Below are 18,869 nucleotides of genomic sequence, written 5' to 3'. Positions count from 1 at the left end.
TCTTTGCAGAAAGCATCAAATGGCCCAGTGTATTCTCCACCATTATCTGTCCTGATACACTTCAGCTTCTTGCCTGTCTGTCTCTCAACCAGGTTTAGAAGACTTCAATGTGTATACCCAGGTCTTCCTAGAATGGTCATCGATAAATATCACAAAATATCGATTTCCACCATATGACATTATCAATGGTCCACACAAATCTGAATGAATCAGATTTAATACATTATTCATTCTAGAAGGAGGGGCAATCTTGAAAGCTACTCTGTTTAGTTTTCCCACCATACAATCAGGACACTTGTCTAGGTGAACTTCATCCAATCCAGGTAGTACGTTCTTTCTTGTCAGAGTTTTCTTACTCATGTAGCGTAGTCGTTTATGCCACAATTCAACTATACTGTCATTCTCCGCTACACTTAAAGTGTCTTGGGAGAGTTTCGCATGCATCACGTACAACTTTCGGTCTTTAGCTACCGCAAATAAACCTTTTGTGAGCTTCCACTGACCATTTCTGAAGGTGCAACAGAAACCTTCATCATCAAATCTGCCAACCGAGATTTGGACGCATGCTCCAAAGCCCGTTCCTCATTAGTCTTCTCTTCCGGTTTAGTTCAACTAAACCCAGGCAAATGCATTTTAATTACCATAAGGAGATCTCTCATTTCTCCATATATGGTAATTCCCGCCATTTAAACTGATCATTTTGCTTGTCCATTTTGCTTTGCGCAAAAAATTATCACCAACATAAACCGTATACGTGAACAGTAGTATACGTAAATAGTGACCATGAATAATAATAGTATACTCGAATAGTAACTATATACTCGAATAGTAACTATATGCATGAATAGTAACTGTATACGTGAATAGTACTATGCGTAAATAGTGCTGGGCTTAATTGACGCAGCGGAAAAATAGAAATAGGACACACAGAAATTTACGTGGTTCACCTTCAACTATTTAGGGCTACATTCACGGGACAAACTCTGAATCATTCTTCCACTATTAAAAAAATAGTAGGTACACAACGAGAGTAATACAAAAATAGTGGCATTCAAAGTGTTTTTCAAAACACCCCATAATAATTTTCTCATTATTTTTCTCTATCTAGTTTTAAGAAACCCTTCATAAAACTGTTTCATAAAACTACATAACGCTCTCTACATTTTTTTTTTCTTCGTTTCTGTTGTGTTTTGCTTGAGGCTTCTAGGAGAGTTTACTAGAGAGCCGTGTATAACTCATTCACGACTCTCCATTTGGTCAAACGAATTGTATGCATTGTTAGAATTTCCTTTTTCTTTTCTTTCTTTATTCAAATAAATACGTTTTCTTCTTTTATTTTATTTTTTTTTAAACTGTGTGTGGGTCCCACATGTCGGAGGGACCCACAACACACATATTTTTGCCTAGAGAATCGGAGAAGTGAAATTCAAATTGAAGACAAAAATTCAAACAAGCCGAGTATTACCGAAGAGAAAGCTCTAGAACAAACTCTAGCCCAAACCGCCATTAAAAGTGGAAAAAAAACGAATAAAGAAATACACATGCATATACGAATACAACGAAAACGAGAAGGACTAGAAGCAACGGGCCAGAAACAGAGAATGTCAAATGTACCTGAGAACTGTAAAGCTTAAAACCGCCTCGAGTCCTGGAGTTGGAAATCATTTATTTATTTATTTATTTTTTTGTTTTGGGAGAGCGAAAATGAAACGAAGAGTAGCATAACATGGTACAGCTGGTTTCAGTGATCACGCGCCAAGACGACTAATGTTGTGGTTGTGCCCCATTTTTAGATGCGGCAGAGTTAGTAGGGCCCATTAATTAGCTACGTGTCTGATAGTGATAAGTTATTGCTGAGAAGGCCGTTTATCCACGTCACCAATTGATTCTTTTTTTTACTTATTTATTTTTTTGAATTCAGTTTTGATGAAAATGTGAACAGTGCAGTTATAGGTAATAATAATAATATCATGATGCAGCCATAAAATGTGAAGGATCAAAATGGCAACCTAGAAGTTCTAGCACGTAATCACTTGCAGAAAATAATTACACGGTCAGGTAAGAGGATTTCTTCTCCAACCAACTCTCTTTTTCTTCTTGAACTTGAAGTTATTGAAGCATCTTTTGACAGTCAAAGAGATCAGAAAGTCATCATTGACAATGCAATTTTTTTAAAAGACGTAAAACGCATAGAGACCACTATCAATTGCAGTATTAGTTTTAGAACTAAAAATAAAAGAGGAAAAACCTCAATTGCAGTTTTTGATTTTTCTTGATATTTCTATGTACAATACAATAGAGATAAAGCATTATCTACTTGCCCAATTTGCACCTAGTTAATGGCTATTATGTCATTAAGCTCCAAATAAAATTCCAATTCACAATATCTCAAACAACTATAGCAAGTTTTGTTCAAAAGATTCACTATTTCAACTGAATTAACTGAGCAAATCTTGATAATGACAAGTTTTCCACTGTACAGAAACTGCGGGCAGTATTATACTCTGTAATAACCTTCAGCTTGCACAAAGTTCTCCCCTGTTTTGAGAAGATAAAATGCAGATTCCTGATCTCTATTATTCACAGATAAAGAGGGCATTAAACCCAGAGAGAGAGAACAGCAATAGGAAAAGTCTTTTGCGGTTCAAGCATAATTCAATTTTTGCATATATTATAAATATTAAAATAAAAGGCGCCATCTGGATATAAACGTGCACTTCTGCATAGTAACTAAAATGCAATAAGAGAAAGTGATGAGAAAAAGATGCATTACATTAGATCAAAGAACAGTACATTCTATATGCACATTCAACATTAATCCACCCAAAAAACTACCTTATCTATGCATGTCAGCAAAACTTTGCAACAGTGAGATATTAAACATTTAGTCCACCCAAAAAAATACCCTTCTCTTTTTCCATTCAGTAAAACTTTCCAACACATTTAAGAGATGAACAGAAACATTCCTTTGCCTTGAAATTCCCATTTATATGACAAAGTTCTCCTAACCTATACTTGTAATCATACGTTAACTCTTTCCAGGCAGGTATGTCCTTGTTGGCAAATAGCATTAAGTGAGGCATTTCATGATCGTCATAGATGACTTTTTGCACATGGAGATTAGGAGAACAACTGTGATTAATGAATCTTGCAACATTACCATATTGAGCTGCATCAATAGTAACTTTCTCAGAGAAATTTGAAGGATGAGATTTGCCTAGAGGTTTCCATTCTTCTTTAAAATTGCGATCACTGCGGTTATCTTCCATGTGAAACAAATATCCATCCCTGCTGCCAACCCTTTGCTCTGCTTCCTTGGAAGAAAGAATTTCTCCAACATACTCGCATACAAAACTTCCAGATGGAATGTATGATCTTGATCTGACACCCCATCCTTTTGATTTCGTCTTGAACACTTCGAGTTGAAACTGAATGCCCAGTTGGCTCACTCTATTAATGCAAGAATCAGAACACTTGCAAGAATTACCACACTCATAAACATAGGGCTTTTCTTTAATAAGATGCCTGCGATTGTCATATGGAAATTCTTGCCCATTCTTGACTTTGCATGAACAATCTATGTAATCAGAGCATTGACTAGTACAATTACAACCACTTAAAATAGATCGATTCTTCGATTGCGGATAGGTTACCTTGGAAATATAAGTGAATAGTGAAGGTCTCTGTTCATCAATTTCATTCACTACTGCAATCGGCATCTTCTCTTTGCCTCGAGATATATCATTAATTAAAGGACCCCTTTTACATGGTGTTACTTTTTTGTGTTTGCCTGGAAATCCTTGAATTAACCCCGGTTGCCCAATTCTTCTCAGCCGAAATTTGAAAACAAGTTTACCAAATTCCCCTCTTTCCTGCCATAACTCTTCCACATTGTATAAGCCATCATAAACATATGAAGTGGCTAAATTCTTCTGTTGAGGAGTATCTCTAAGAGCAGTTAACTTAGACCTCTTACAATTTTCAGAGAGAATAACTCTGACAGGAGTTCTTTGTAGCATGCTATTTTTCAATGCAAGATTTCCTCGTTCAAGAACGTGATCTTTAATTGGTTTCCCACTTTTAAAATTTGGATTCCCACCTTCACCACAATAAATCAACTCACCAGATGATTTCATTTCATTGGCATACCTATCGGTAGCAACAATGCTTGTGGCCACTATAATCCCATCCTTCTTCATGTAATCTATTCCTCTCTCGAACTGACAATGAACGCCAACCACACATAATTCAGCCCTGAATTGAAATTTGTCACCAATTTCAACTCCAGGAACTGAACCCAACCTTTTGGCTGCTTCAACCCATTTGTGTTGTTTTTGAAGAATAATTGCAGCATCTTTGTAAATGTTGGGATTTCTCACCTGATTCGTTTCATTTTCCTTCAAGAGCTTGTCAAGCATCTCATGGTACGATTCCAGAACTTTAATCACTTTCTCGCGGCTAGTAGTTGGCCCCCTAGCGGACTTCATGTTACAATGTGAGGGAGAGGCCGACTTCATTGAAACTCCTCCTTGCAAAACCCCCGGCAGAGAATATCTTGCAGGAGCTGTTTCAGGAAGAAGGTTTTCACTTTCGCTTGGGTCCGTCTCTGCCTTCGTCTCTGCCACACGAGTAGGCCTTCCATAATCTTCAGGAAATTGGCGAAAAGCGAACGGCCATGCTCGCTTAAACGTACTCTTGGTTGAAGAATGCATCACCTTGACAAAGTGCATGAGAAGTTTTAGTTTGTAATAGTGAAATATTCATCAGAAACTGAAAAAAGAAAACTCTAACACAAACCGGCATAAAAACATTTTTTAAAGAAAAATTCAAGCACAAACTGCCATACACGAAAAAATAAAAAAAAAAAAAAAAGCTAAAGAAATACAAAACAAATACAGATACAAAAAAAGGACTTGAAGCAACGGGCCAGAAAGAGAGAATGTCAAGTGAAATATGCAACTAGATCAAAAGAAAACTCTAGCATAAACCGCCATTAAAATTTTAAAAAGAAAAATCTAGCACAAATCGCCATCGAAAGAAAAAGGAAAAAAAAAAAAAAAAAGCTCGCATATAGATACAAACACACGAAAAGAACAAGAAATATTGGGCCAGAGAGAAAATGTAAAGTGTACCTGAAACCTGTGAAGCTTGAAATCGCCTCGAATCGTGGATTTGGGAATCGTTTTTTTCAGTTTTGGTATCACTGGGAGAGTGAAAATGGAAACGAAGAAGGGTAAAGTAAACAGTTTAAAAAGAAATTGAAAAAAAAGAAAGGAAGGGAGACCCAGAGTCCAGCCTAGCAGTCTTCAATTATTTTCACTTTTCAGTGATCACGCGCCGGTACGACTACTTGATATGCCCCGTTATTCAACGTGACAGAGTTAGTGGGGCCGATTAATGAGCTACGTGTCCAATGTTGACTGAAGAAAAATAAAATACTTCTCTGATAAGTTATTGTTGAGGAAGCTATTATCCAACGTCACCAATTCATTCTTTCATTTTGAATTCGGAAACAAGCCCTTCTGTTTTTTTTAGCGTTTAAACGACAACGGCACCGGTGTCCAACTGGGATTAAAACGGCGATGCTGCAGTTAATAGCTAACAATTAAATGATGCAGCCATAAATGTAAGGATTAAAATGGAAAAACAGCAGTTATAAGCTCATAATCGCGTGCAGAAAATACTTACGCGGTCGAGGACTTCTTCACCAACCAGCTTGTCAAAGTATGCGGCCGCAAAGTTTTTGCGGCTGCTGCTTCAAGAATGACTGCTAATAAATTTGAGCAGCAATTTACACATTAAAATATTTTGCCTATAAAAGCTACTTCCCCATTTGTAATTAATTGTGTGCAGATTAGCAAATCGTGAAAGAGAGTAATTGTAAGAGAGAAAAAAATAAAGGGATTATCAAAAAAAAAAAAATCTAATTTTTTGGATATTATTAGATAAAGGATTGTGAATTTTTATAAACACTTTATTTTTTTTTTCTATAAAAGATATGCGTCAGTCCAAAGATGTATACAAGATTGGCCGAACTCAGTTATTAAATAGTGTGTGTTATTATTTTATTTTGCTCCCTCATAATTTTACTTATCTGGAATTTTACGTAATTTTTATTTGACACAACTCTCTTATTCTTGAATTATAAGTTAGCAGGGGTAGCATGGTCATTCAAAGATAATACAATTTCGAGGGGTGCACAAATCTCTGAATATACAAGATTAATTCAATATTGTTATAATTAATTTCCTTGAAAATCTAATTTTCTGAATATTGAATTAATCTTGTATATTCAGAGATTTGTGTTGCGACCCCTTGAAATTGTATTATTTTCAGGAAAAGAAAATAATTTTCAAATGAATATTAATTAAGTTGTGATAACCAATCATACAAGACATACAAAATTAGAATTAGCAAATTTAACTCATTTACAAAATACAATACAAATCACAACTAATTTATCAAAAGCAAACACGTACCTATTTTGAGAATCGAAATCAATGCTTGTGATGTCTTTGAAAAAGGCTTCAACTATTGTAATTACTGCATAAACAAATCTTAAACACGCCGTATTAGTTTTGAAGTTATTATCTACTTTTCTTACATAAAATATGCATTTACGTGATGACACGAAAAACACATTTCTAATTTTTATTTTAAAATCATTATTATTTGCTTCATACAATACAATTAAATATATTAATCAATGCATCTATTTTAGAAAATAATATTACAAAATTTAATTATTACATTAATTTTTTTTTATTCCTGACGAGCTTATATTAGCTTTTAGCTGGTGAGTATTTATATAGTGCTTTAAATTAAAAGTGTTGATAAAAAAATAGTTTACTAATTAGCTGTTTAACTTAAAATCACAAAAAATGATATTAGTTCGTTAATCAACTGAATTGGGATGAAAAAAAAATGGGTATGATTGTCAAAAAATTTTAATTTAAAGCTAAACTTTAAACACTAGAAAAACTTAAATATAATATGATATTATATTCTTACTACATATAATGCGTAGCTTGTAAAATATAATATGATCAATCAAAATTAAATTAACTTTTTTTTTAACGGTAAAATTAAAATCCTTAAAGATATTCTTATCATACTTATTATATGTATTTTTTTATCAGCAAAGTTAGTTTTGTCTTATTTATATATATCGGCAAAGAAAAACTTAATATATCCAAGAAAAACTTTTGATCACACATATAATGTGTCTTCCTACTCACTTGTGGCCATCAACTTTGTGCCACCAATTCTTCGCACTGTGAAATAATTAAAGCCTAACAATAGTTTGAGCGTGCCTAAGTATTGAATTCTTCGCTACCTAAGCTTCTAACCAAAGGACTGAAATGGGTTTGCAACACGTGCACTCCTTTTTTTTTTTTTCTTTACTAATTTGTTAATTCATTCAACAATCTTTTAAGCTATTCCATTTTATCAATCTTTTCATCTTCTTTGTTTGATCCTGATTAAACCAATGGAGAAATCGACCATGATCTCTCAACCCAAGTGCTCAGAATCGAAGACCAAGCTTATACTTGGGAGTAAGCTAGCTGGATGGCTGTATTAATTTCTCATTTCTGGTCTAATTATTTTATTTTGTAACACAAATATAATTGCAGGGGAAACAATCTGGATGATCTTGGGAGTGTTATTTTCAGGACCAGGCCTTACGGGTCTACGGATGGAGCTGGGAATTCGGTTCCCGTATTAAAGAATATGCTAATATGTACTCCTCTATTCTTCTTCTCGTCATTGCTGGCTTTGTCTGCATATGCTGCTCACAGATATAGCGTACATGTTCAGGCTCAGCCACATGTAATTGGCAGCAATGCAAAATGTGCAGACTTTGTCGTTTCAATGGCTGCCGCTGTACCTGTGCGCGTACATTCGCGTTTGGAACGTGTTACTACACTTTTATCGCTGCTATCATGCACCATACAGTTGCATGCAATTATAATCCTCGCATATAAGATTTTAGATAGTAGCTTTCTCGATATGTTTTTCATATTACTATTGCAGGCTCTGTTTTACCTAGCATTAGACTATTCTTATCTAGAAGTTGGCTTAGTTTTGATTTTTTGTGGTGCTCTTATTCTTTATCACTATTACTTCTACAAATTTCCCGTTACTTTCCGTAACACGAACTCGACTTAGAGTTCATCATGATATAGTACATTGACAAATGATAAATGAATCCTTCTCGTCTTCTCAAGTACCAAAATCAATCATCGCTCTTATCATAATATGGAAACCACAAAGGCAATATGTGAGAGCACCATGTTTAAATTAATGCATAAGCATAATCGTTTTGTCATTCAATTGTGTGTATTATATATACTAATTATTTAGTAATAATGTATGCTTCAAAAAAAAAATATTTAGTAATAATAATTAACTAATTCATTTATTATTGTTGTTATCCTACTAATTTAGCTTAAAATCTTCAGATTTTCTTCTTTTGATGTGACTACTACAACATGTTTAGAACTCTCTAGGGTCAACAAAAATGGACATTCTAGGGTGATTCTTCACTGAAGCTTTCAGCAGTCGCTACGGTGGAAGTTTTGGCCCAAAACTTCTCTTCCAATTATTCTGTCTTCAGCATGTGCCTTCCATATATAACAGGAGGCATGAATTCGGACAGCATGGCCATTTCTTATAGCTGCATTCGAACAACTGGTGCGTTAGTTAATGTGCTTGGACCAAGAGCATTTGCTGAGCTTCCTAGAATAATGAAGAATGTGATTAAGATATCTCATGAAATGTCTTCCCGTGTTGGTGATGATAACGCCTCGTCCAGAGAATCTTTTATGCATTCTATTCTTGTTGCTTTGGAGGCAATTGTGGACAAGCTAGGTGGTTTTTTAAATCCTTATCTTGAGGAGGTTACAAGACTAATGGTGATTGGTCCTGATTATATTGCAGAATCCAAACCAAAGCTAAAACTGAAAGCTGATATAGTGAGAAGGCTTCTCAGTGAAAAAATCCCTGTAAGACGTGATATAACTTTTTGTTCTCTTCATCTTATCTATCATGGCTTGAGGAATGTTAAACCTAAATTTTGCTTCCCTAGGTTCGTATTGCTCTGCCACCCTTGCTGAAGGTATATTCTGATGCTGTGGAGTCTGGGGATTCAAGCGTGGCAACGACTTTTGAAATGCTACTGAGCTTAATTGGTAAGTTGGATAGATAATCTTGTTGCAGGTCTCTCCCATATGTGGGACCCACATATATTTGAAAAGAAAAAAAAAAAACACACACGTTTTTTTGGCGGTCAAAGAAGAAGAAAAAGGAAAGTAAAATTGTCATGCAATTTTTTTGACAAAAATGGTTAAAGAAAAAGGAAAAAGGAAAGTAAAACACACCTTATACACGGCTCTCTCGTAACATCTCCTATAAATAGAGGTAGTGAAGCGTCAAACAAATAGCAGAAAGAAGAGAAAAAAAAATGTAGAAAGAGAGAATTATCTAGTTTTAAGAAGGGTTTCTTAAAATTAGGTGAGGGAAAAATAGTGAGAAAATTAATTTAGAGTGTTTTTGAAAAACACTTTGTGTGCCACTATTTTTATATTATTCTCTTTGTATACCTACTATTTTTAATAGTGAAAGAATTATTCGGAGTTTGTCCCGTGGACGTAATCCTAAACAGTTGAGGGTGAACCACGTAAATTTCTGTGTGTCCCATTTCTATTTTTCCGCTGTGTCAATTTTTCTCTTGATTCTTTGCGAGGCCCAACAAGTGGTATCAGAGCTGATACCCCAACAACTGTTATCAGAGCTAATGCCTAACACATCTGTTGGCGGTAACTGTGGAAAGATTTTTGAACTCCGCTTGCGTGCTCTTGATCTTCGTCGTCAACGTCCTGTTTCAATTAAGAACATTAATATTGTTGAAACAAGTATCGTCAAGGCTACGGCTTCTCTAACAATAAAACTCACCGAGTCTATGTTCAAGCCTCTCTTCATCAGTAGCATCGATTGGGAAGAATTTTCCAACGAGGGTGCATCTGTTTTGGAAACATTTCAATTGTTTTAAGTAGTAGTACAGTCAATGATTGCTTACGTGGTGGTTTTACTAATGTTTCACTTTGGGTCAATCTCCATATGCTTGTAATCAGTGCATTTGCACCAGGTACTAACCGATAGGCATAGAACAAATATATATACATTTCTTAATTTTAACGTTTGTATGAGCAATTACATATATTATTACATTCAAAATGTACACCAATATTTTATTATGGAAAAATCTGAGAACACATGAGTAGTCGCTGGAAAAATATTTTTGACATAACGTGTAACATCGAGACTGTAATGCCTTTGAAAATCTTTTAACGGTTTCGGTATTTTTGATGTCACACCAATGATGTAATTATAAATGCAAGCAGGCAATTTCAGCAAAGCTCTACTTCCCATTATTATCAAGGGACAATATTGTAAGGAGATGTGTTTGTTTATGCTAGCTCAAAAAGCAAAGTAGATTTCTGTTTTCTACATACTGTTTATGTTTCTTCAACAATAATTCACAACACTTGCGTGATAGTAGGTACAAGGGTACAACACCTTCTCTGCATATCTGCTTATATCAGGCTCAGTTCATTTATTTTCTCATTTTCTCTACTGCAAATTTAAAATTAAAATTTTTGGGGTATAAATTAGTAATTATATTGTATTTTACCGGGATAGAACACTCAAATTTTTACCTGAAGGAACGGAATCTTTTTCACTCAAACCAATCCCGTTGATCTTCCCATATAAATATTTTTAAAACTGAGAAAATATATATTTTTTTTATAATAGTTATTCTAAAATGAATTATGGGAAAATTATTCCTATAATATTAGATAGAATAGCTAATTGAAAAGGAAAAATTAATGTACCAAGAGAAATTTAAAAAAGAACATTGGCTGAAATCATGGAAAGCCAAAAGGAGAACTTTGACTAGATGTCAAAGCAGAATTTCAAGTGGAAAAAATACCCTAAATTCCACAAGATTCAGATTCAATACAAGAGCCAGCAAGAGATCTAATGCTGAAAAATCTACTTACACAGAAATCAGTAATCCATCTTTCCTAATTATCCTAAAAAAGGCATAATTAACTAAACAGCAAGTTGCTTCTGATGGGAGGACTCATCATCATTAAAACAACAATGGATTTTTAGTGGTCTAATTGTCATATTTAGAGGAGGTTCTACTAATTGAACAGGAGATTGCATCAACATTTCTCTTTGAAGGTAAGAGCAATAAGTGTGGAAAGTAGTGGGTGCCACGTTTAATTGAAACCCTAAACCAAACAAGAAATCCACTTCAAGAACATTCATTTCTGCTGTGCTGATCCCTCCAACTTTAGCATAGTAGGCATTATTGTAATATCTGCAAAAAAAAAAAAAAAAAAAAAATCAGAAACCCATTAAACATTAATTCAAGATTTCATATATTAAAAGTTAAATATCTTCTTTTATGTGAATTTTATGGTCACATGCTCTGATGCGCATTTATGGGAAAGAACAGAGCAAAGAATTACAGACAAATTACTAAAGCAAAGAGGCCTGTGACAGTCAATAAACACAGGCAAGTAGGGCAGGGTTCTGTTAAAAGAGGGCAGAAACTTAAAAATATATATATATTAAAAAAAAAGGTAGCTAGCTAGTGAATTTTTTTTAAGAAAAACATATGAGCTTGATTGAGCTGTCACTGACTCTGAATAGGGTATAATGATAATGACACATGCTTGCAAATTGCTCTAAATAGATGGAATTTACAGGCATGCCTATGTAGAAATAGACAATATCACCACCAACTTAGGTGGTTCCATCTGTCTATTAAAAGACGGATCAGGTTTTCACATGGCTGTCTTCTTTTACTTACGGTGGTTGTTCCTACTTGTGCTCTTAATTTTGCATTCATTTTATTAATTATAGTTCATGATTATACAAAATTGGATCCTAGCTGGTAATTACTGAGTTAGGCATAAACTCGAAATGAAATGAAAAGTTATTAAAATTAATAATTCATTAACCATAATCATAGATCATTTAAATATATGCATTTTTCAAGAAAATGAATGAAGTTAAAGATTGAATTGAATTTTGAAGAGAACTTACATATCATCCATGAACTTGGCAGAAACCAAGACACTGGTAATAAGCAGTCTATGAACATTGAAAGAATTGATAGGAAGAGAAGGCTGTCTCTGGGCAAAGCGATCGAGATACACATAAGCAACCACAAAGCAAGACGGACTACAATTGGCATATTTGAAGATTCTCTCGAGATAGGTTTGAATGGATATGTTAGGCCTGGTTAAGCCATGAAAAACAGATATCCTCTGCGGGTATAATTGACTCCTAAGATCGTTAGACTCTGCCACTCGTTGAAGAAGAGAGGAGAGGAAGCTTATTACCTTAGGCATCGCCTCCGACGCTTCTAAATCTGCCATTTTTGATTTTTTTTTTTTTTTTTTCTCGGCTCTGTGTTTTTCAAAAAACACACGGCTCGGTTTTTATTTTTTGTGTAGCGTGTGAGGAATTCTGTGTAGCGTGTGAGGAATTCTGTTTAAAACGAAAGCGAAATGGCCGTTCATTAAAATGCTTAATTTACGATTATCTTGCTAACTTTTTAAATAATGGCAGGTATGTCCTTCCAAGTGGAGATGGGCCATGGGCTTTTATTTTTTACCCTTGTTTTTTGGCTACAAAATCAATAAATCATGATATAAATGTTCAAACAGATTGGATTCAACCACTGATGACATGAAAGGTGGGACTTTAAATAGTACAGTAATTAGGGAAAATTAAGATTTTAATGAATGTCTCTAAGTTGCTAATGACATGCATTAATATATAATTTATTTCTTTATTGCTGGGTAGAGTTTGGCAAGAATAGGAATATGATGACAATTATGTCCCCACAAGTCAAATTGTGTTTTTCATGCCACAAAGAGGTGCCATAGAACTTTTAAATTTGAAAGGGAAAATTAAAAATGAACTATCCTTTGTTCAATTAATTATTAAAATGTCTAATTAAAGATCAATGATTTGCTGGCCACCAAATGGAAAATAAAAAGTGATTCATTGGTTGCTTGAAAGTGTAAAAGTTGGATTTTCAAATGTATCATACTGAGGAAACTCCTATTTGTATCGAGTAATTTCTAATATAGACAGTAGACATTCTGTGTGTGTGACCACCATAGTAATCTTAAGTAACTCTCCAATATTAATAATAATGTGTATATATACTGATTTTACCAAGATTAGGATCATAATAATTAAAAATTTATGACAGTTGGCATAAATTAGAGTCTCAGAATTGAATTTTGTACTATTGATAAGGAAAGATGATGTCCATTAGTATTATTTATTAGAGATGGAGTCTACATTGGAGATTTGAGCTGTGATTAAGCAAATAATAACATTGTCTGTGTTAAAAATGGAAATGGTCCAAACCAAGTTCTAGATCTCTGATCTACATCCATTTCAATAATAATATCTTGTCTCATTTCTTTTCACTAAAGAAGTAAAGGTGAAGCCATAGCTTAACTTAAAGCAGAATTCCTATGAGGTAAAGGTGAACCCTAAACATAAGAGATGAGATGAGCAATCATCAGAAAGCCATATCTTTTGTTTCTCAACTTTCTCTTTCTCAGAACATCTGATTTAACTCATTAATTATGTAATAGATGGTTGATTTGCACCAAACAGTTAAGTAATTAGTTTAATTTATATACATATTTGCAAGGATTATTGAAAAAATAATGATTAAAGGGCAAACATTTCAAAAGTTTAGTTGGTTTATGTTAGGATTACATTGGTTACCCACCATACTAATAATTGCTTGCTGCTAGCATTTCTTGCTTTCTTGTAAGACCAGGCAAACCACAGCTAACATTCATATGTATCCATAATTTCTTCTTAAAGGGTACATATGGAAAATGTTAAAAAAAAGGCACTTAATGTCTTAATCATGAATATTAGTAATTAGTAAATAAAAACACAAGTAAGCTGGAAAAAGTCAATCTGGTTATTAAGGCTAAACAGCTGCTTATAACAAGCTGGCAACCCAGTGCAAGTTCATGCTCTGCCTTGTCTGTTCCGGCAAACAGGGTATTTAATTGCTTGTAATTAAGATTAATAATTTAATATGCTCTTGTTGCTTTGGAGTATCTTGAGGAAGTAGATTTGCAAATTTTTTTTATTATTGTAATTGAAGTTTTAATATTATTATTATTATTATTATTATATTCTAATGTTTTAATTAATGTGGTAAGATAAAATGCATTATGTTGTAGTACGACCTGAACTTAGGGACAGCCTCTTGGCTTGTGCCACGCACGTTGGTGAGGTATGTGATGCATGTCAACATGTTGTGGTAATGCGATGATAGGTGTCATTCTGTGTCGCCAGCCAAAATGTAGTGCATGTCAACAACGTTCTGATTGAGTTGGGCCAAAAACTAATAATCGGAACGGACCCGATTAATAGGGGTTCAACAAGGCCCATCCAATAATGATTAAGTTAAACTTCTCTTTGGTCTCTCCGACGTTGCCGTCTTGTCTTGTCTCCACTTTAGTCTCCTCACCAGCATTGTCTAATCAGAGCAAAACGAAAGATCGAAGTCGAAGAAAAATCGAAACATGGAGCAGAGTTTCATCATGATCAAACCTGATGGCGTCCAACGAGGCTTGGTCTCTACTCTCACTCTGTTCTTTTTACATACATGTATATATTTACAGATTATTTTTCGTTAAGATTGTTTAGTTTAGTTCAGTTTTTTAGACAATGAACTCTTTGAATTTGCTTTTCTCTTATGGCTTATGGGTTGATTGCTTGATTTTGAAAAAAATTGTACTAATACTGAAGGGAAAACTTTGACTTCAATTGTGCCAAATCGCTGTTTCGAACATTGAAGTGCTTTCTGGCTGAGAAAACTAAATAATTGTTTGGCGACTTAATTATCATGAGCTGATGGATCAGCATTCAGAACTTTCTTTTTTTTTGTGGTAACAATTGCGGAATATTTAGAAAAATGGTTTTATTGATAAAGTTATCATTTTCAGCAATAGTAAATTGTGAAATTTTGTTGAGTATATGCTGTTTTAAGGAAAAGCTAGGACAGTGAATTCTTTTGGTGTATATGATGGTTATCTGTCAATTTGTTTTGAAAGGTTGGTGAGATTACTAGCAGATTCGAGAAAAAGGGTTTCTTGCTGAAAGGTAAGGGCTCAAATTGGTTATCAACTGTAGTTTTTTCAACGCTTTGGTTTTGGAATGTATTCCATATTTTTTTTTGTTCAAATTTAAGGCTTGAAGCTTCTGAGTGTTGAACGGCCGTTTGCTGAGAAGCACTATGAGGACCTTTCATCAAAGCCTTTCTTTGAAGGTCTAGTTGAGTATATTATTTCTGGTCCTGTTGTTGCTATGGTATGGGAAGGTAAGAATGTTGTTGCAACCGGTCGAAAGATCATTGGTGCTACTAAACCATCAGAATCAGCCCCTGGCACCATTCGTGGCGATTTTGCTGTTGAAGTTGGAAGGTAGTCAACTGATAATTTGGTTCATTGGCTTATTTATTCTTCGTTCTTTTTATGTCCATTTTTCTGGTTTTATCAAGAATTGAGTTTACTTTCTCCTTCAACAATATAATTCAACATCCAATTCAGTCTTTGTATTTGTAAATTTTTTGTGGTACGTTCTACTGATTTTACTGTGAGCATATTTTTTGGCTATGAATTTGAAATGAAATATTTTGCTTTTTCCTCCTTTTGCTAGTTAATGTTTCTGATAATGTTTAATTAATTTTACTTGAAAAATCTGGCAGGAATGTCATTCATGGAAGTGATTCGGTGGAGAATGCTAAGAAAGAGATAGCTTTGTGGTTCCCTGATGGCACTGTCAACTGGCAGAGCAGCCTTCATCGCTGGATCTACGAGTGAAATTTTCTCTTCAGCAGGCTGCTTGCCATACCAGCGTCGCGTCGTTAGGGTGTTTCTCTGTAGGAACCTTGTTTCAATTACTATACGTACAATCTTAAGAGTACTAAGAATAATAATGGTGAAGGGAATATCATAATGGATCAATTCAAAAGTGTACCAACCGGATTAGAGGTGGAAAGATGATCTGAAGGCCGCAACAAATCCATTTGGATGGAAAAGAACAACCTCTTTCTGTCGTTCACTTTGTTTAATGTGATAAAAAATCCATCGTCGTTTGAAAAGAATAATTCCATAATAGAACAATCCAGGATTGCAGTAGTACAAGAAATGGAATGCGGTAAAAGACTCATTTGCTTTGAGCTAATTGAAGTCGAAGTTTGTTTAATTCAGTATAATAGAAAATATTGGAAGTAGCGCAAGCATAATTCCTAATCAACATTTGTGCATCATAAAATGCCTATTATGCCACCATAATGCCTAATCAACAGCAAAAAGCTTACTTTTAAGACAGTAATCGATCATGGGCAATTGCCTTGTACTCATGCTTCAGATGGAAAGGCTAAGTGAAGCTTAATGCTCATGGACAAGCCTTTCATTTGCCTTCCCTCTTCAATTTTACACAAAACAGATAAAAATCTTTATTTCATATATATACCAACTAATCTGCCTCAGCAACTTTACACAAATAGTAAAATGCAAACACCTTATGTGTATAGATTATTCCAGATCCATTTCCTGGAAACTTAATACAATACATGCATAACCCAGCAAACTGTATAAAAACTCGAGCACATTAATAAAAATAACTGTGGACTTAGCCATAGCATCTAATGGGATCATTGCAGCCTTTCTCAGCAGATTGCTTAAACCCAAAACGGCCCCCTTTTGCAAGGTATTGCTGGTGGTATTCTTCAGCTCTATAGAACTTCTTGGCAGGTAAAATCTCAGTAACTATCTTCCTGTTCAAAAGCTTTTGGTGCCGTTCCAGAGACTCCCGTGCTGCCTTCTCCTGCTCTGGAGTGTAATAGTAAATTCCAGATCTGTATTGTGTTCCCACATCATTTCCCTGCACACCAGGATTAACATGATATCAGAGCGTCGAATATATGTATAACTGACATCAGTTTACATTACTAGATTTCTATTTATAATTCCATGTTTCTATCCAAACCTACACGTCTTCGTGTTAAGATTAACATCTGAATTCGACGAGTTAACCAACAAAAGCATAACAACTCAAGGAAGTGAAACAACATGGTGATATGGCCGCTCAATAATTGTTCTTTTGATTATCAATTCTTCTTCTGCTTGTAGTTGCATGATAGTTCAAATCTATTACTTATCCAATTATGGTGATGCATTCAGCTGGAAAGCATATTTCTAGTAATGCAAGGAGCTAAACTTCATGTAAGGATTCATATGGACCATACGTCCATTGTGACCTTAAACTAAATTTTTTTTTCTATCATACCTATTATAGCCCAGAGTCCGATCAACTGTGACTGCCAAATTTCATATGGCTAACCCAGCGGTTGCGATAATTGCAAACAAATTTCATGCCATTTTCTTTTGAAACTAACAATAGAGTTTAATAATTAGGAAGCTATTGATGTTGACAAACCAGAAGAAATAACAGGAACTAATAGTCTGGAGAAAACAGAAGATAAGTTGCGAAAACAAAATTAAGGAGAAAAGAAACTCCGAAATTATTACCAAGGCACATGGCAGATTAAACAAACATATATATTAACCAAAACCAGTCAAAACGATAAACTTCCAAAAACCCCAAATTATCAATGATTCCATCGAATTAAAACGTGTAGCACAAATTAAAACAGACATACTGTGAAAGGAAATCCAATAAAACTCAAGAAGAAAAAATCCCATGTAATCCCATCAGAACCCACATAATATCAACCACCAGCAATCAGAAATTAGCTAGAAACATGAAGTATGCTAATTTTACCAAACCAATTCCAAGAAACTAACCTGGCGATTTAAAGTAGTAGGATCATGCCTGGCCCAGAAAACATCAAGAAGAGCCTCATAGCTACACTCCTTAGGATCAAACTGCACTCTTACCACCTCGCTATGATTGGTAGTTCCAGTACAAACATCCTCGTAAGTAGGATTATGCAAAAGCCCCTGAGTGTAACCCACCTCGGTCTTTGTGACACCAGAAACTCTCTGGAAGGCCAATTCCACACCCCAGAAGCAACCAGCTCCAAACTGGGCGAACTGCTGGCCAGGAGCCGGTACGTCGTCGTCTGGACCCTGAGGGATTGTAGGGTCCATGGTGGAAGGGTCTGGAGACTTGGTGCCGAAACCGAGTTTGTTGAGGATATTCATCGGAGGCCGATAATAGGAGATGGGTCTCGAGTTTTGAAGGGAAGTGAAGCGGCAAGAACAAAATTGGAGTTTCTTGGAGAGAGAAGAGAAGGGTTTGGCGAGGGAAGAGGAGATGAGGAGGAGCCGTGAGTTGGCGGTGGCAGAGGAGGTTGCTAGATTGTGGAGCATTTTCTTTTCGTGCGTTTATTGTGTGACGTGTTGAGTTAAGTTGTGTAGAAATTCCATTTTCAATTTCCCATTCCATTTTTTTTTTTTTTTTTTTTTTTTTGGTTTTGTGATATTCCGTCGTGTCAAATTCATTTCATAATCCTATTGTTGTGATTGGGAGTGAAAAAAAAAAAAGAAAATCTGCAATAATTAAATATAAATTAAATATATTTAAATTTTATTTAAAATATATTTAATTACATTATATACAGACATTACATTTAAAAGATAATTATACTATATTATATTTCATTTGCAGTCAATTTAATTTGTAGCTTTTTTTGGTTTTATAATTTGGACCTTTCACATAAAATATAGTTAACAAAAATAAAAAATAAAAAATCTTGCAAGAGAACAAGGAAGTTT

General features: G+C 34.7%; 5 protein-coding genes across 5 annotated transcripts; 2 read left to right on the top strand and 3 right to left on the bottom strand.

Annotated features, from left to right (window-relative positions):
* Positions 1 to 2,751: 2,751 nt before the first annotated feature.
* On the bottom strand, positions 2,752 to 5,341 carry LOC105648665 (histone-lysine N-methyltransferase, H3 lysine-9 specific SUVH5). The gene is made up of 2 exons (XM_020685173.2): positions 5,133 to 5,341; positions 2,752 to 4,715 (listed from the first exon to the last, which is right to left on the bottom strand). Exon 2 carries the CDS (start codon positions 4,710 to 4,712, stop codon positions 2,922 to 2,924), a length of 1,791 nt encoding a protein of 596 aa, XP_020540832.1. The 5' UTR covers positions 4,713 to 4,715; positions 5,133 to 5,341; the 3' UTR covers positions 2,752 to 2,921.
* A 2,148-nt stretch (positions 5,342 to 7,489) lies between these two features.
* LOC149492929 (uncharacterized protein At3g06530-like) lies at positions 7,490 to 10,472 on the top strand. The gene is made up of 5 exons (XM_089726822.1): positions 7,490 to 7,575; positions 7,635 to 7,896; positions 8,535 to 9,005; positions 9,089 to 9,205; positions 9,557 to 10,472. The coding sequence occupies exons 1-5, from the start codon at positions 7,490 to 7,492 to the stop codon at positions 10,049 to 10,051; spliced, it is 1,431 nt and encodes a 476-aa protein (XP_089582948.1). The 3' UTR covers positions 10,052 to 10,472.
* Positions 10,473 to 10,904: 432 nt separating this feature from the next.
* Positions 10,905 to 12,542, bottom strand: LOC105648664 (cyclin-U4-1). The gene is made up of 2 exons (XM_012235129.4): positions 12,121 to 12,542; positions 10,905 to 11,389 (listed from the first exon to the last, which is right to left on the bottom strand). The coding sequence occupies exons 1-2, from the start codon at positions 12,453 to 12,455 to the stop codon at positions 11,116 to 11,118; spliced, it is 609 nt and encodes a 202-aa protein (XP_012090519.1). The 5' UTR covers positions 12,456 to 12,542; the 3' UTR covers positions 10,905 to 11,115.
* Positions 12,543 to 14,542: 2,000 nt separating this feature from the next.
* Positions 14,543 to 16,332, top strand: LOC105648663 (nucleoside diphosphate kinase 1). The gene is made up of 4 exons (XM_012235128.4): positions 14,543 to 14,699; positions 15,180 to 15,228; positions 15,317 to 15,548; positions 15,833 to 16,332. The coding sequence occupies exons 1-4, from the start codon at positions 14,649 to 14,651 to the stop codon at positions 15,945 to 15,947; spliced, it is 447 nt and encodes a 148-aa protein (XP_012090518.1). The 5' UTR covers positions 14,543 to 14,648; the 3' UTR covers positions 15,948 to 16,332.
* A 429-nt stretch (positions 16,333 to 16,761) lies between these two features.
* LOC105648662 (peptide methionine sulfoxide reductase A1-like) lies at positions 16,762 to 18,464 on the bottom strand. The gene is given in 2 exon segments (NM_001307969.1): positions 16,762 to 17,013; positions 17,937 to 18,464. Coding segments are annotated over 2 exon segments (780 nt in total).
* Positions 18,465 to 18,869: the final 405 nt, after the last annotated feature.

The sequence above is a fragment of the Jatropha curcas genome, chromosome 10 (assembly GCF_041381405.1).
Source record: "Jatropha curcas cultivar XTBG-Jc1 chromosome 10, XTBG_Jcur_1.0, whole genome shotgun sequence".
Taxonomy (NCBI): Eukaryota; Viridiplantae; Streptophyta; class Magnoliopsida; order Malpighiales; family Euphorbiaceae; genus Jatropha; species Jatropha curcas.
The sequence above is the reverse complement of the archived record's forward strand: the minus strand, read 5'-3'. Positions and strand labels throughout refer to the sequence as shown.

What these genes read in the sequence shown, in the direction of transcription:
- LOC105648665 (XM_020685173.2), bottom strand. Translation starts at nt 4,712, where the DNA reads ATGCATTCTTCAACCAAGAGTACGTTTAAGCGAGCATGGCCGTTCGCT.
- LOC149492929 (XM_089726822.1), top strand. Translation starts at nt 7,490, where the DNA reads ATGGAGAAATCGACCATGATCTCTCAACCCAAGTGCTCAGAATCGAAG. An exon ending in AGTAAGCTAGCTGGATGGCT is followed by an intron (nt 7,576 to 7,634) that starts GTATTAATTTCT and finishes ATATAATTGCAG; the next exon opens with GGGAAACAATCTGGATGATC. An exon ending in TAATTGGTAAGTTGGATAGA is followed by an intron (nt 9,206 to 9,556) that starts TAATCTTGTTGC and finishes GAGTGTTTTTGA; the next exon opens with AAAACACTTTGTGTGCCACT.
- LOC105648664 (XM_012235129.4), bottom strand. Translation starts at nt 12,455, where the DNA reads ATGGCAGATTTAGAAGCGTCGGAGGCGATGCCTAAGGTAATAAGCTTC. An exon ending in GCCAAGTTCATGGATGATAT is followed by an intron (nt 11,390 to 12,120) that starts GTAAGTTCTCTT and finishes TTTTTTTTGCAG; the next exon opens with ATATTACAATAATGCCTACT.
- LOC105648663 (XM_012235128.4), top strand. Translation starts at nt 14,649, where the DNA reads ATGGAGCAGAGTTTCATCATGATCAAACCTGATGGCGTCCAACGAGGC. An exon ending in ATGGCGTCCAACGAGGCTTG is followed by an intron (nt 14,700 to 15,179) that starts GTCTCTACTCTC and finishes TTGTTTTGAAAG; the next exon opens with GTTGGTGAGATTACTAGCAG. An exon ending in TTTGCTGTTGAAGTTGGAAG is followed by an intron (nt 15,549 to 15,832) that starts GTAGTCAACTGA and finishes AAAATCTGGCAG; the next exon opens with GAATGTCATTCATGGAAGTG.